This window comes from Desmodus rotundus, chromosome 2 (genome assembly GCF_022682495.2).
Source record: "Desmodus rotundus isolate HL8 chromosome 2, HLdesRot8A.1, whole genome shotgun sequence".
NCBI classification, from domain to species: domain Eukaryota; kingdom Metazoa; phylum Chordata; class Mammalia; order Chiroptera; family Phyllostomidae; genus Desmodus; species Desmodus rotundus.
This window is the reverse complement of record NC_071388.1, coordinates 77,268,694-77,284,757: the sequence shown is the minus strand read 5'-3', so window position 1 is coordinate 77,284,757 and position 16,064 is coordinate 77,268,694. Positions and strand designations below refer to the sequence as shown.

Genomic DNA, 16,064 nt, shown 5'->3' with positions numbered 1-16,064 from the left:
ACTTGTGAGTCTCTACATTTAGAATATGACCAGCCTCTGAGAGTCACTGAAAGCCTCACCTTTTACTGGTTTCAACTGTAACTGGATCCCACTCGTCTCCACTCCTCCAGCCAGCCTCCCGGCCCGCCCCTCCGGGAGCCCACACCCAGCTGGGCCCTCTCCTCACACAGACCGCACAAACGCCCCCTGAGTTTGGCAGCACAAGGTATTCGAGGTGACACTGAAAATGCTCACATGTATGAAAGATCCGCGTTGTTTTGTCCTTCGCTCGCTCCCTTTCATGTCTTGTAATTTCCAGCCACAAAGTTTCCTTCTGAATCAAATGAACTAACACTGTAACAGTAACAGAACTGTGATTTTCTTTGTGTAACTAGTATGCATGACAGCTCAGCCTGGGTAGCTACTCATTACAATATCATAAATACAGGGTGGGGCAAAAGTAGGTTTATAGTTGTTTGTATGGAAAAATAATACAGTAATTAATAAATAATAATAAAAGTTTCATATACTCTCAACTGTAAACCTACTTTTGCCCAACCCTGCATTCTGAAAAAGCTTAAGGGATTCAGAGTCTTATAATATTGATGCAATGGTTTAAAAAAGGGAGAATTAAGAGACAAGGAGATCAGATTTTTTGACTATCAACAAAATCTTAAGGCAAATAATTTGTCAAAAACAGTGTTTATTTCACTGCCTAAATTATTTTCACTTGATAATTTCTTTCAAAGTGTAACAGACTAATTTCTAAACTAGTTTTGCTAAATTAATAAAAGCTTTCACATTTAATTTTTAGTTTTATATATATACAATTTTCAAAAATCACTGGTTTCTCTTTCCCCTCAATTTTTAGCTTCTTTGCTTTTCTAGAATTCCTGTCTCTTAAGTTTACTAAAGAGCACTTTTTTTTCAGTTTTCTAAAAGGTCATGGTTGCTTAGTTTTTCCCTAATAATCTTATGAGACATTTTTATCAATAATTAAAATCCACTCAGTCAGATAATAGTATCTAAATTTAAAAACAAAGTAGCAGAAAAGAGCACAGCTATTCCAAGTAAACACAGTAACATTTTGTATTTATGTAATTAAAATTTTAAGTTTGCTCTAAACCAGCCATTTGCTCTGAGCTTGCACAACACTTATATGAATAAATATCTGTTTCTTCCTCTAGAACGTGAAAACCACAAGGGCAAGGAATTTTGTCTGTTTTATGCCTTGCGGTTATCTCTAGCACCTTGAAATGCACCTGACAATAGGAGCCAAAAATGCTCCAGTAGGTGCTGGATCAACACAGGAAGGAATGAGGAGCATTCTCCTCGGAATGCAGGAGAAACAGTCACCACAGCTCAGGAGTTTGTGAGGGAGCCCCAAGCTCCAGGTGCTAGGCAGTGAGTAAGTGGCAAGGAAACAAGTGGAAACAGTTGCAAATGGAAGGGAACATTTCTGAGAGATTTTTTAACTAGAAAAAAATGTGACATAAGGGACAATTTAAGATCCAAGACACACAAAATAGTTTTTTGTTCCTGTTTTGTGGGCCAGCTCCTACCTGGTGGAGAGGGAGTGACATTGGCTGAGAGAAGACAGGCCCCGGAAGGAAAAGCAGAGATGAGATGAAGAGACCAGTATAGTCTCTAATGCTTTTTTTAGTATTATATATTTTTAAATTAAATTTATGGGGATGACATTGGTTAATAAAATTATAGGTTTCAAGTGTACAATTCTATGATACATCATCTGTATATTGCACTGTGTATCTAATATTTCTAATAAAGGGAAAGCATTAGCCTTGGAGAAGAACAGGGACATTTCCTCTTCCAAGTAGAGTGGTAAGAAAGTGGCTAAGCCTGAGCAATTCTGTTCAGAGACAACAGTGACAACAGCGAGGAAGGTCTGACAATCAGCCCTGACCTCAGTAAAGTGGGGAGAGGGATGACAAGCTCAAGGAGGGACACGGAGGTGGAGCTGGGACTTCGAGGAGACTTGGAACAGTGTTTCTGGGAAATGCAGCAATAGGCTGAGACCAGGTATATCAAGCAGCAGTCAAGGTCAATGTAAACTTTAAAGGGTTCACTATTTTAATAAATAATGAACAGCAAGATACTATTCTAGGTGCTTAGTTGCAACAGTGAAAAATACACCCAAAGCCCTGCTACGTTCTAGGGATATAAAAGCTTATTTGTGGGTCTAACTAGTATTTGTTTGTCATCTTTTCGAGTAGCCTCTAGCAGGTGGCAGGTGCTGTCCCAACACGGTGGCTGGCATGGGGAACAATGTCAAGGGATTAAGAATGTCGTCAAAGGAAGAGTATGTTGCATGTAAAACATGGACTGGCCAGGTGACCCTTCCTGTACTGTCTCCAGCACCTGGCTTGGTCACCTTTCTACCTCAAGCTCTACCTTCACTGTGCATAGTAAGGAAGGCCGACCCCTTAGAACACCCTCACCCCCGGTTCCTCAACTCTAATGACCTCCACTTCCACTGTGCCTCTGCCTGCTCCCTCTGGGGCTGTCCCTGCCCATACCTGCCCCACCCCTGAACCTCACAGGCAGGCGTTCCCAGCACTCCTGCCCAGTGCCCCGGGCCTACCCCCCACGCCAGCTCCGCTGCCTCTGCACAGCTCCTGTCCTTTCTTACTCGGTCCCCATTTCAGTTCCTACAAGTGTTCTCACCTTTTCTGTCCAAACATCAAATATGGCCAATAACCTCAAAGGCTCTTTTGTTTGTTCCCTGGTCATCCCCATCCAGGAAAATTCCAGTCTTATCCTCCCCATATAAATGAATGAGTCTCGCTTTAAAAAGTCCACAGGGAAATGCACAGCTATGCAGATTCAGACTGCCAGCAATTCACAGCTTACAGCCCCTGCTGGCGATCAGTCTGCAACCTCCCCCCACTCTGCACAGCAGCTGTTCTTAACCTTTCCCACATCCCTCAAACTACCTCCTCCAGTATCCCACGCCTGCCCTCGTTCTATTTTATGGAGACACCCCTTGTAGTTCTGACTCCACCTCCCTCTACCTGCAGGACAGCAGCAGTACCTGTACTCCCTTCACTCGCCCTCCCCCCACACGGCTACTTCCTCCACCAGGGCACCACTTCATATCCCGATGTCTTATCAGGAACCTCAGCTCAGCATCTGCCCCTCTGTAAGCCCCCCATTCAGAAGTGTGTGTGCAGGGACAGCCTTCTCCTCTCTTCACTACCAAGCCCCTTCAACAGGAGTGAGCAACACTCACCATCTTCTTTCCCGTTCTCCCCAATCCCTTGCTGAGGCCCAGCAGCCTGGCCTCCTCCCCCGTGTGCTGTGGCCACGCTCTCTCCCGGAGACCCTGTCCCACTGCATAATTCAGTGCACTTTTTTTCCCGTCCTGGTCTTCTGTGTTGCGTTTGCATCTTCTTATGAGACCTCATTTCCCAGATTCGATTAATCAGATGATTCCCAGATCTGCACTCTCAGCTCCGACTGTGTATCCAACTATCGACCAGGTACCCACACCCCCCAGGACGCTTCCTTGGAACCTCAGACTCAGTGCATCCCAGATGGACCTTGACCATGCTATGCCTCCGTTCTTCCATTTTCTGTAAACTCTAACTTCCCCACTTGTTGAAAAAGTCAGCACATCAGACACGGTGACCCCGAGAGTGCCACCAGCAATGACCTCCCTTGTTTCCTCCCTTTCCTCCTACAGTCCCCCAGTCTACTCTCCAGACAAAAGGCAGAGCAATCTTTTAGAATTCAAATGTGATCATCCGTGAAGGCCTTCTGCGTGCACTGCCATCAAGATAAAATGCAAAGTCCCAGCACGGCATTCAGGATCTTGGTGGATCCAGCCCCTGTGTTCTCCAATTTCATCTCCGTCACTCACTACGCTTACAGTGTCTAAAGGCAAAGTACGCACTCATTTGCTCTCTCCCCCCTCCTCGCTCCTCCCCCCTCTCTCTAGGAATTGCACAATGCTATTTCTACTGCTGACCCCATTTCTCTCTCACTCTCGTTGACTAGGAAATTCCTACTACAACTCAGGTTTTCCAGAGTGGAAATTGCCCACGTGTGATCTTCCAAAGGACACCCCTAAGTCACTTGTTTTCCCTGTCACTACAAGGGGAAGGCAAACAATTTCATAGGCTTCCGTCATGAGTGGGACTACTATTTAAAATTACTAACAGTTACTACAGACTGGCATTCATATATAAAAGGCAGCTACTTACTACAGAACTCCAGTTAGCTTTCTCCCAGGACATGTGCCCATAACACATTACTTGGCAAATTTGCCAATAACTGAAATTCCACCACCAAGAGTTGAAATTTTCTCAATTTTGAGGAAAACATTTATTATCAGTTAATTATTACTGATACCTTGAGTTAGCTATAGTTTTAGATGGTGCTAAACTTTTAAATGAAAATCATTCTTTATTTATGTTAGCATAGTGAATTTAGTTTCTGGTGGTTGTCTGATTAACTCCATATAGACTACAGACATATTTGCATCAATAATATTTTTCAGCAAATGGATTTTACAGAGATAAGCTATTTATTCTGCTATTGTTAAAGTAAGTTTGCTTAAAAGATAACATTTTTATTGCAGAATTATTTTTCCACTAAAAAAGTAGAGCAGGCAAGCAGGTTGGCCGTCAACTATTTTGCCGTAAGCGGGTCATCATTTAACATAAGGAATAAGTTATCTGCAACTTTTATGCCATGACACACCAGTGTTGTGACCGGTTCTGAGATGCCACAAATCACTTGTTACTAAAATCAGTTAGCAAGCTGAGATCTCACTTTTTAAAAATGCTGTAGAATGGAATCAAGGTTATATATCTGTGATGTTACTTTCGATTTCTCATGTCCATGTAATTTCTGATAAAGGAATGTAGTTATATCTACGTGCTAAATAGGTGCCCTTAACTCCAGGTGACCCAAGACAGTCATGGAGCGTTGTGTCAGGGAAAAAGGTAGAAGTCGCTGATCTGAACAAGGAAAGTGTGAACTCTCTGGAAGCAATGGGTGCAGCCAGAAAAACGGGCTGCTGATGGGCCTTGACACGACAGGGGGGCAAACGAACTCATAGAATCCTTCCCAGATGTAAAGGTTAGGCACAGTTTAGCAGGACAGGAAATTCAAAAAGTAAAGGAAATGAAGATAAAATACACTGAATTCAACTTCTGAGGTATGTCCAATCTCCTCACACCCAGTGACATTCACAGGAAAGGTCGATGGATGAACTGGCTCAGTCAGTCACCCGGAAGCTCAGGACTGGAGGGACAGAGATGAGCTTTGTCACAGGCTGAGCCGTAGGCAGAAATCAAATCTACCCGGGCAGGTGTGCGAGGTGAGAAGAGAAAGAACAACACGATACAACACAGGGGAACAGCCACACCTTCCTGTTACGGTGTAAAGACTTCTCTGGTGAAAACACTGGACCAGAATAAAAACTGTTTTTAATTCTGTGAGAGCTTTCTGGAGTCCCTTTCAATGTTCTCAATATCTGGCACTCATGGAGGAGGAGTTACTCACAAAATTCTAGAGTATACACCTGATGGTCACACTCAGTTTCCACCTAGATAAGGTTTCCGACTCCGCCACACCACAAAGTAGGACCACGCGAGTCTACGGTAGGTGGGTGCAGCTGCACATCAGACCAGATACCACACATTGCACTCAACCCCCCAAGACTCTGAGATATCAAGGCCCCAGAGCAGCACCAGCCGTGCTGACAGGCTTAAGCCCTGGCTGTCCCTTTCGTCATCTGATGGCACAGTGACAGAGTGCCGTCTCCATCTCAGGCACCCTGACGGCGCTGAGACTGTGCAGAAGCAATCAGGGGACGGGACTTTGTGACTGCTAGCTAAAGTTCGATAAGTGTATCTTCGCTATGCCTTCTTTCAAGTATTACAGAGAATCAACATTTCTAATAGCTGATTTCTATACCATTCACCCAGAAAAAAATCAGTACCACTCTCAAGCAAAGAGTCATTTCTAAGTTTTAGCCAGACTTCCTAGGGCAGGAAGGCAACTGTTCCTGAGCAGCTGGCCTGTGTCAGGTATAGTGCAGTCAATTCATCTCAGTCCATTCAAAAGCACTTCATGAAGTAAGGACAGAACACCCTCCACTACAGATCAGCAAGCCAAACTTCAGAGAGGTCAAGTATATTTTTCAAGGTTACAAAGCTATTACCACATGGAGATCTCGGACTTGAGCCCAGATATGTCATTGTACATATACGTTTAAAACTGTTCCAAAACAGCACCGGGGTTGGCAGAGGCAGAGAACAGTGGCTGGCTGTGAGGCTCTGGGCCACTCATTCCTCTCATCGACAGGGACGCGTTGCTTGAATCTGTTTATATACAGAGATACAAGAATGAAATAGTTGAAATACTTTTAAAAAGGGTTTGTCTGTTTGAAAAAGAAAAATCTGAAAATCTCTGTATTACACTGATGTCATATTGCTGCTATTATATCTGTATCACTGAGGAAAAATAATAGCAAGCATTTATTAAGGTCACAACTTATTTTTAAAATTAGTTCAGTAATAAATTTCTCCCTAACCAAGAGAACATTTAATGCACTTAAATTTGACTACCATTTCACCTGACTGAGAAAGACTTGAAAAAAAAAACAAATGCGGAAAGAAGAGTTACACAAATCAAAATACAAACAGGTGCATAAATTTAATGTGTTCATCTTACTATGCAGTACTGTATTCTCAGTACAGGCATTAATTTAAAGAACAATTAGCGACTATTTTTCCCCAGTGAGATGATCTTGAGCTTCAGTTCTTCTATTTTTATACATCAATAAACAGTGGTAACAATGTTAAAAAGTGTGCGTGGTTCCTTGTAGTAAATGACTTACTGACGGTAAGATTAAAAACAAGTGTTGTGAATCCCACGTAACTAACAGAGATGTGCGCGAGATACGCCTTGTTCCTGTGGATCCACAGGAGCATCGCAGGCATACCCAACCCTGCCTTCTAGAACATCCCATGACCTTCACCAAAGTTGTGTGACTAGTTAGAGGCCACAATTCTAAAATGGGGCGAGAGTGAAATATTATAGAAAGCAGATGCCAAGCTCTTGAGAGCAAGTCTAATAATCATCAGTTTATTTAGGCCTGGGTTGGAGAATCTATAACCTATGGCCCAGATTTAATTCATTTTATTTGACTCCTTTCTGAAAGCAGACTTGCTACTACAGCTCTTCATTTTGCAATAGGATCTCCTTTGGGTAAATTGAGTTTATGAATGTATCTCACAGATTATGTTCACAAATGGGAAGCACGATGGTATCAGAACTGCATCTGAGTTCTGCCTCCTAACAGTGTGAGTTTTGTCAAGTGAATCTAAGATTCACTTTCAACTATAAAAAGAGATAATTCCAATTAACACTGTAGATAAACCACACACATTAATTTCTTTTACTGTACAAAACACTCTGAAGTGACAGTAAGGGAACTGTTTTCCTAAGTTATAAACACAGAGAGAGGAAGAGAGCAGGTATCAGCAGACACGTGATTTCAGGAAAGGCTGAGAAGGCAAAAGCGGATGGAGTCACAGTAACTGACCAGAGAAAGCTACCACCTTAGTCTCTGCAACATGGCAGTTTGGTCAGAAGGCAAAGGATCCGCCCCACACACAACCTGAAAAAGCTCGGATCTGAGGACACTAAGTCTACCTTAAGGCAGCGTGACAGGTGGGGTTAAAAGGAAAGAGTTTGGTTGAAAACCTCCAAATGAAGTCCTTGAGCCCCAGGGCTCTTGCTTCCTCCATCCCAGGCAGTGAAATGATCCTTCTTGCCTTCCACCAACTCTGCCTCTCAACCAAACTATACACAGAGAACATCTCTGAAGATACTGAGACGGGCAGACTGAATTTGAGGTACCTGAGGCCATCTGTACGGGAATTTCTGAAGCAAGTAGTACAATCAAGTCTGGAGCTTCAGAGGGATGTTGGGTCGATATCTAAGACCCAAAGATGAAGCAGTAAGACTGAAAGCTTCACTTTGGAAAACTGACACTGAGGATGGCTGAGAGCTTAGAGAAACACATGCATGAAAAGTAATTTAGCCAGAAGAGAATCAGTGGAGGAAAGAGAAGGAAAGGGCCAGAGAGCAGGAATTGAAACAAGAAAGTACAGCCCTGACCAGTGTGGCTCAGTTGGTTGGGTGTCAGCTGACAACATGAAAAGGTCGCCAGTTTGATTCCTGGTCAGGGCACATGCCTGGGTTGTGGGGTCCGTCCACGGTCGGGGAGTGTGTGAGAGGCAATTGATCAATGTTTCTCTCCCTCTCTTCACTTCTCTCTAAAAATAAATAAAATCTTAAAAAAAAGGAAGTACAATATCAAGTAAAAAAGAAAATTTCTGGGAAGGAGATAAGAATTAGATAATCAAGTATTCCCAACTGATTAAATAAAATAAGAATTAAGAAAAGGCCATTGAATGAGGTTAGCAAGAAGTCACCAGTTTTGTGGATGACAATCACCGAGTTAACAACTACTGTTGAGTGTCTATATAGCATGTGCCAGGCACAGTACCAGGCTTGTCGCATCTGAGGGAACTAGGGGAGAGGCAGGAGTCCAACTAGAAATCATTAAGTGATTAAGGCAGGCTTTCATAAATATTTTTTGGGTAAAAGGTAGAGTAAAATGACAGACAAAAGAAACCCACACCTCCAAAATGAAAAACAAAATTGTGTTGTAAAATTTTTATGTATTTAAAGAGAAATAAAAGAAGCCAGCAATGGACGCAGTCAAGGCAAGTTTCCACATTACAGGAAGGAAGACTCCAAAACCTCTGGGAGGGGCCTTTAGGGAGTTGGCCTTGGTAGGGAAAGAGGGAATAATATTCCTCTGATGTAGGTAGAAGGGAGTAGGGCATAACAACACGTCCCTCTCTTTTAAACAACAGCAAACACGAATGCGGCAAGAGTCTACAGCTGCAACAGAAGTTTGTAGACCCCACATGGAAATAGAAGTAGAATGTGGACTACTTGGAAGTTTTGCCAGCTAGATATAAAACCTTGATTAATATAAAACATGTTCACATTACAGTGGAATAGTAGATGCAAGTAAAAGAAACAGCTCCAATGTTAGCAAAACAGCAAAATGTGTACAGTCATGCGCTGCGTCACGGCGCTTCCACCAACAATGGATTGCATACATGACAGCGGTGCCATCAGATTGTAATGGAGATGAAAATTCCCACCGCCTGGCGACACCAGCCCTCATCACACTGCAGGGCGATGCACCGCTCACAGCTGTGGTGATGGTGCTGTGACACGTCTACTGTGTTGCCAGTCATATAAAAGCACGGCACGTGCAATTATGTCCAGTACATAACACTGGATAATGATAACAAATGATATTACTGGTTTGTGTATTACTATACTTTTTATTGCTATTTTAGAGATTTTTTTAAAAATTATGTTTTACTGATTATGCTCTTACAGTTGTCCTGATTTTCCCTCCTTTGACCTACCCCACACAGCACCACCTACTCCCTCAGGCAACACCCCCACCGTTGTTCATGCCCATGGGTCACATGTATAAGCTCTGCGGCTACTCCATTTCCTACACTGTACTTTACATCCCCGTGGCTATTCTGTAGCCACCTATTTGTACTTCTTAATCCCCTCACCTCTCCCCCCCATTCCCCCACCCATTCGGCAGCCATCAGAACCCTCTCCATATCCACACAACGGTTGTTTCTGTTCTTGTTTGCTTAGTATTTTTGGATTCGACTGTTGATAGATATGTATTTACTGCCATTTTATTGTTCATAGTTTTGATCTTCTTCTTAAATAAGTCCCTTTAATATTTCATATAATAATGGCTTAGTTTTTTCTTGTCTGGGAAGCTCTTTATCTGCCCTTTGATGCTACATGATAGCTTTGCTGGATAGAGCAATCTTGGCTGTAGGTCCCTGCTTTTCATGAGTTTGAATATTTCTTGCTAATCCCCTGTAGCCTGCAAAGTTTCTTTTAAGAAATCAGCTGACAGTCTTATTGATACTCCCCTGTGTGTAACTAACTTCTTTTCTCTTGATGCTTTTAAGATTCTCTGTCTACCTTTAAGCACTGGCATTTTAATTATGATGTGTCTTGGAGTGGGCCTTTCATCCATCATAATTGGGACTCTCTGTGCTTCCTGGACTTGCATGTCTATTTTCTTCAACAAATTAGGGGTTTCTTTCATTATTTTTCCAAATATATTTCCAATTTCTTGCTCTTCCTCTTCTCCTTCTGGCACCCCTATGATGCGAATGTTAGAACGTTTGAAGTTGTCCCGGAGGCTGCTTATACTATCCTCATTTTTCTGTATTCATTTTTCTTCTTGTTGTTCCGATTGGTTGCTTTTTGCTCCCTTATATTCCAAATCATTGATTTGATTCTCAGCTTCATCCACTCTGTTGTTTTGCTGTAAATTGTTCTTTACTTCAATTAGTGTATCCTCTGTTTCTGACTGGATCTTTTTTATGCTGTTGAGGTCCTCACCAAGTTCCTTGAACATCCTTAAAACCAGTGTTTTGAACTCTGTGTCTGATAGATTGCTTATCTCCATGTTTCTTTGTCTCCTTGTTTTGGCAGCCTTCCTGTGTTTGTTTCTGTGTGTTAGATAGAGCTGCTTTGTCTCTGTGTCTTGTTAGTGTGGCCTAAGGAAGTAAGTGTCCTATAGGATCCAGTGGTACAGCCTACCCTATCATCCAAGCTGGGTGCTTGAGGTGCACCCTTCATGTGGGCTGAGTACACCCTCCTCTTGTAGTTGAGCCTTGATTGCTGTTAGCAGGTCAATGAGAGGGATTTACCCAGGCCAGTCAGCTGCAAGGACTGGCTGTGACCACTGACCACCACACTGCCTTCTGTGGAGGATCAGCTGTGCAAGGGGCAGGATGCTGGTACTCTGACGTGGTCTGTAGCTGCTCACTGGGTGCGCGGGCTCAGGGGTTTCTTGGGTGGTGCAGGCCTAGGTCAGCCTCCACCTATGTTTTGCCCAGTGCCATGCTGCCTGAGTTATAAAGTAATCTGAGATGGTTGCTACTTGCGCTGGGCTTGGCGATTCCCAGGTACTGCCAGGCTGTGAATCTAGGCTGGCTGCTACTAGTGGCGGGCCTGGGGCTCACTGAGGCCAGCTGTTGCTTGTTTGGGAGGATTTAGGAAGTTGTGATGCATGAGCCAAGACCAGCCATTCACACGAAAAAGCAGCTTGGGAGGGCCTTGAGTTGGGTGGGGCAGAGTCTCTGGGGATCTCCAGGGTGGGGCAAACAGTGTTAACCAGGTTGATGGCATCTCAGATATGACACCTGCCTGCCAGTCTGTGGTTCTGTTGGCGGAGAGTTCAGAAAAGGGACAATGGCCTTTGCTCGGCTTGATGCCAGACACTTCAGTCTCTCCCTGTATGCCACTGGTGCCTTTCAAGCTGCCTGCTATCTTGGTGCTGGAGTTCAGAAGGACTGAGCCTGAGTAGGTGAGTCTGTGTGTGGGTTCTTTAGGAGGAACCGCTTGGGGCTTCAGCAGTTTCTTCCACTGACTCAATCCCTGCTGGGTTTTGCAGCCAGAAGTTGTGAGGACTTATGTTTCTGGCACTGGAACCCTGGGCTGGGGGCCCTGGTGTGGGTCTGGGACTCCTTGCTCCTGAGATACCCCTCCCCAAATTTTACCCACCACACTTGGATGTGGGACCAGCCTGTTCCTCGTCTGCATCCCTCCTACCAGTCTGGATGGATATGGTTTCTTTAATTCTATAGTTGTCAGACTTCTACTCAGCTGAATTTCTGATGGCTCTGAGTGATGGTTGTTCTATATTTTAGGTGTAATTTTGATGTGGTTGTGGGAGGAGTCGAGCCATGTCTGAGTATGCCACCATCTTCAACTGAGTTCATTCTTTCTTATTAAAAAGAAGGTTGCTATAAAATAGTAGGTTGTGTTATGCCAGCAGCAACCTCAATTGGTGTTTACATCTCCCGATTGCATCATCTTGGCTTGCGCTTGATTTAATCTTATGTTTTGTGTAGTAACATGCTGTACAGGTTTGGAGCCTAGGAGCAATAGGCCACACCACACAGCCCAGGTGTGCAGTAGGCTGTACCAGGCAGGTCTGTGTAAGTGCACTACGAAGTCTGCACCAAGACAAAAGCACCTAATGACACATTTCACAGAACATACCTCCTGTCATGAAGTTGCACGTGACTGTGTAGCATGTGACACCGTAAGAACTAAAAATATCTGAATGTCTGAATATAAGCTTCCAGTCTCTCTTTGTTTAAAAAATACAATTAGTTTATAATCAAACAATCTTCAATATCTTGATTTGGTATCTCAGAGTCAAATACTCACAAAACGTGTAAGAATATTCATTATACGCAGACCTTTTATATTTGAGACTCGAGAAAAAACATTGTACATTTTTTCTTACCACAGAAGGCATTACCATAAAATTCAGGTTAACAAGATGGAAGTATGGCAAGAAATGTCCCACTACAGTGGAGTGCTGGTCTCAGAAAACTACTCATGAGCAGGAAAGCAGATGCATGTTTTATGACGCTTGCTAAATGCCAAAACTTAATTTGAGACATATAAAACAAGATCATAAATATTGTTGCTAATCTTTTCCTCTCAAAGTATAGGACTATTGGTATTATCAAAATACATATTTTTGATGCCTGGCAGCAACAGGTCCCTGCAGAAATCCTGCTAGTAGTTTCTAGGAGATAAAAGAAAAATTGCATGTGCCAAAATGCTCAGGCTACCCCAGGGAGAGTTCCATGGTGCCCTTTCTATTATGGGCTAACTGGGCTGCCCATGTATAAACAAACTTATAGGCCCCAAGTCACAAGGAGAAATGGCCTCATGACTGAGTCATATTTACTTGGGGACCCAGGTCCCACACTGAAGTTATCACAGGCATTCAAAACAAGATATTAAGAGTGGATAGAAAAGATTGTAATCATGAAGGCCCAGCAACAGGGCCTTCCTATTATAAGGCTCTTCATAATATAAGGCCAAGCCGCTCTATTTGCCCACCATATATATTTACTGAATCTACAAAAATGCAACTTTGTAGATGAAATCTCTGTAGGTGGAAAGTAGCACGATTAGAAATTAAAGTCTGAAGGCCAAGTCTGAAAACTGAAGGTTTTTACAGTGAGATTAGAGCTGAAGTAGTACACTATCAGTTACAGGCTGAGTAGAGAAACAAGTAGAGACCAGGAAGGGAGAAGGCAACAAGAGGAGGAGGGAGGTTTGGTGAAGGTCAAGGGTAAGTAGAGGGACAAGGAAGGATTAAGATAGGGAAAGAGGAGAGTTGGCAGCCACAGAAACTTCCAGGTCTGAAATCTCACAAGTAATGCTTCCTGTGAAGCAATTCAAGGGCAAGGCTGTATATGCAGAATTAGAAGTGAGAATCTTGAACTAGGGCAACTCAAGACATGTGAAAACAGGAGAGGAAGAAAGCCACAGACTCTGTGCAGTGATAAACCAGCAGGCTGGCTAACAACTGGCGGCACAGGAGTCGGTGGCAGATGTTATAAAACCCGGGAGCAGGATTTTGTAGCCAAACTCACAAAGGAAGGAAGGAAAAGAAAGGAAGCAAGGTGATCCTGATTTTTTCTTCCAATAAAGTTTTTTAAAAAACCAAATACTGATTTTTCTTTCAAAAAATATTTATATTGTTTATAATGACAGGGAAGGCTGGATGGACTAAAGACCAAAACTGCTTTATCTTGACCTTATTTAATGCATTTGGACTTTACACAATGTTTAAAAGTGCCCCACATCAGTAACGAAGAATTCAGATGACTTTCTGGTCCTTCCACTGACCAGGCTAACTGACACTGAAATCCTTGGCAAGCACACGCTTCTCCTTGTTGTGCCGTCACAAATCATGTGTAAAGACAGCAAGTGGGACCAAAGTCCATGAATGTGGGACAGCCACCAAAACTCGATCACATACCAGGCCTCACATCACCAAATAACACAAACTCCTAATTTATAGAAAATCCCTATGAGTAAAAAGAAACATTATAAGGTTTTGTGATTTTCAAGGGTTTCTTTCACCATGCTTGTCAGTATCTATCTCAGTAGATGTATAACTGATACACACTTTTGAAGCCAAGAAAGCTAGTTCATATGTGAGCTGGCCAAACATACCATCACATACTAATGACATGTGGAACATGTTATTAACTTCTTTTCTCAAAAGCACTATTAGCTGTCAGCAGCACATGAGGAAACAAAACATAAATCAAAGACCTTCCTAGAGAAAAAGAGGCTATGGAGGTCAGGTGATGCAGTTTACAGATAGGAAACTAAGGAGAGAAGAGGTTAAATGCCTCTGCTAAAGGCCACGCAGCTGGGGAGTGAGTGGCCAAGCTGGGATAAGACCACCACACTGGGTCAACCTTCTCAGTTCAGCCCTTCACCCCCACTTCCACCCCAGCCCAAGACACAAATGTCTGATACAGCTGGGTTGGATTCCACACAAAGTGCTCTTTCTGGAATGTCAAATGAGATGACAGAATCTAAAATATAAGAATGAGCAGAAATTAAGAGAAATATTTGCTTAATATAAAATATTAATTTAAAACTATACCTTTACTGCTTCTGATGAAAGTACATTTTCCTTTTTCTGACTTGTACTCATGGGCTCATTTTCAACACTGAAAAATAAAAACCACAGTTTCTTTTGAAATTAAAAGAGAATTACTAAAATCAGTTCCTGTGTTTAAAGCAAAAATTGAAAGGTCCTTTATCTGCAATTCTCAAAGGATTCATATACAAATTGTTATACTAAGAATATGTTGATTTGAATCTCTACACTTGGAAAAGCATTCAAAAATGCTCATCTAGAAAAGATGAAGGAATTAAGATGCACAAATTGCCCATTATAAAAACAGTCGCAGGGATGTAAAGTACAGCACAGGGAATATAGTCAATACTACTGCAACGTGTGGTGCCAGATGGGGTCCAGACTTATTGGGGGGATCACCTCATAAGTTACATGAATGTCTAATCAATACGTTGTACACCTGAAATTTATATAATATTGTATGTCAATTGTAGTTGAAATTTTTAAAAAAATGCTCATCCAGGCTTCAGAAATCTTTGTGCGTCTGTTGTGCGTTATAATTTCTTATGCTGATCATCAGCATCGCAGTAACGAGCACCAGTGTGCAAACCACCGTCATAATCTTGGAAAGTACTAGCACTCTGCTTTTATTTCTACTAAGGTTCTCCACAGCCTGATTTTTTTTTTACACGCCTATGCTGAGTATTATTTGGAATATGTTTCTACATAGCACATTTTTATAAACACATAGGGTCACCTAGCAAGTTCGGGGAACACTCAAAATAGATGCAGGCTTATCTAGCCCCAAATGCGCCCCAGACGGCACCCTAAGAATCTGATTTTCCAGATAGTCGACTTTAATTGTCTTGTTAGACAATTAAATAATTCCACAGATGTCCATTCGGATGGTGTAATAAACTACTTTGCCTGGTAGGCACATACGCATTTTAGGTCTAAACGTGTATATCTCTGTAAGTTATCTTGTTTCCAGACTTTCATAACCCCGGACAAATTAAGTAGCTCCCCTCTAAAGGGTATCCTGACTCTCTCGATATGCCAGGAATTGTGTTTGGCCTCCAGGGTGTTAAGATCAAGTAGGTCAGGGACTTTGTAAAACTTGGTCTGGTAGGAAAGGCTCATGCACGAACTAACAATACAGTTTGATACAAGTTGCAACTGCTCAATGAACAAAATGCTGTGGAGCACGGAGGAATCCAGAAACAGCAATGCTGTCTGCTCAGTAAAGTGCCCACAGGGGACGCGCAAAGGCAGGGGTTAATGGAGAACATGGCATTTTTGGAAAGCCGTGTTCTGTTTGTTCTTAATGTAAAGTTGGAGCACAGGAACTTGAGACAGGCAGAGGGAATCCTGCTGGAGATGAGACAGACCAGAGGTTAGTGGGTGCCTGAAGGTTAGTTAGGAAGAACCTGCCTGACCTGTTACAAAATCTGACCTTTGCCCCACTAGCACTCAGGCAGGGGACAGGCACACAGCAGGAGGATGACGGATGTGG

General features: G+C 42.8%; 1 protein-coding gene across 4 annotated transcripts in view; it reads right to left on the bottom strand.

Moving 5' to 3' along the window:
* Positions 1–16,064, bottom strand: part of CRYBG3 (crystallin beta-gamma domain containing 3) — a 119,817-nt gene that overhangs the window by 87,892 nt on the left and 15,861 nt on the right. For 2 of the 4 annotated variants that reach the window (XM_053918287.2, XM_053918289.2), the window contains exon 2: positions 14,576–14,642. In XM_053918287.2, the coding sequence (XP_053774262.1) occupies positions 14,576–14,642 (67 nt within the window). Of the gene's footprint in view, positions 1–234; positions 445–3,229; positions 3,863–14,575; positions 14,643–16,064 lie in introns of those variants that run through there. The other 2 variants (XM_045193576.3, XM_053918288.2) reach the window with 2 other exon arrangements.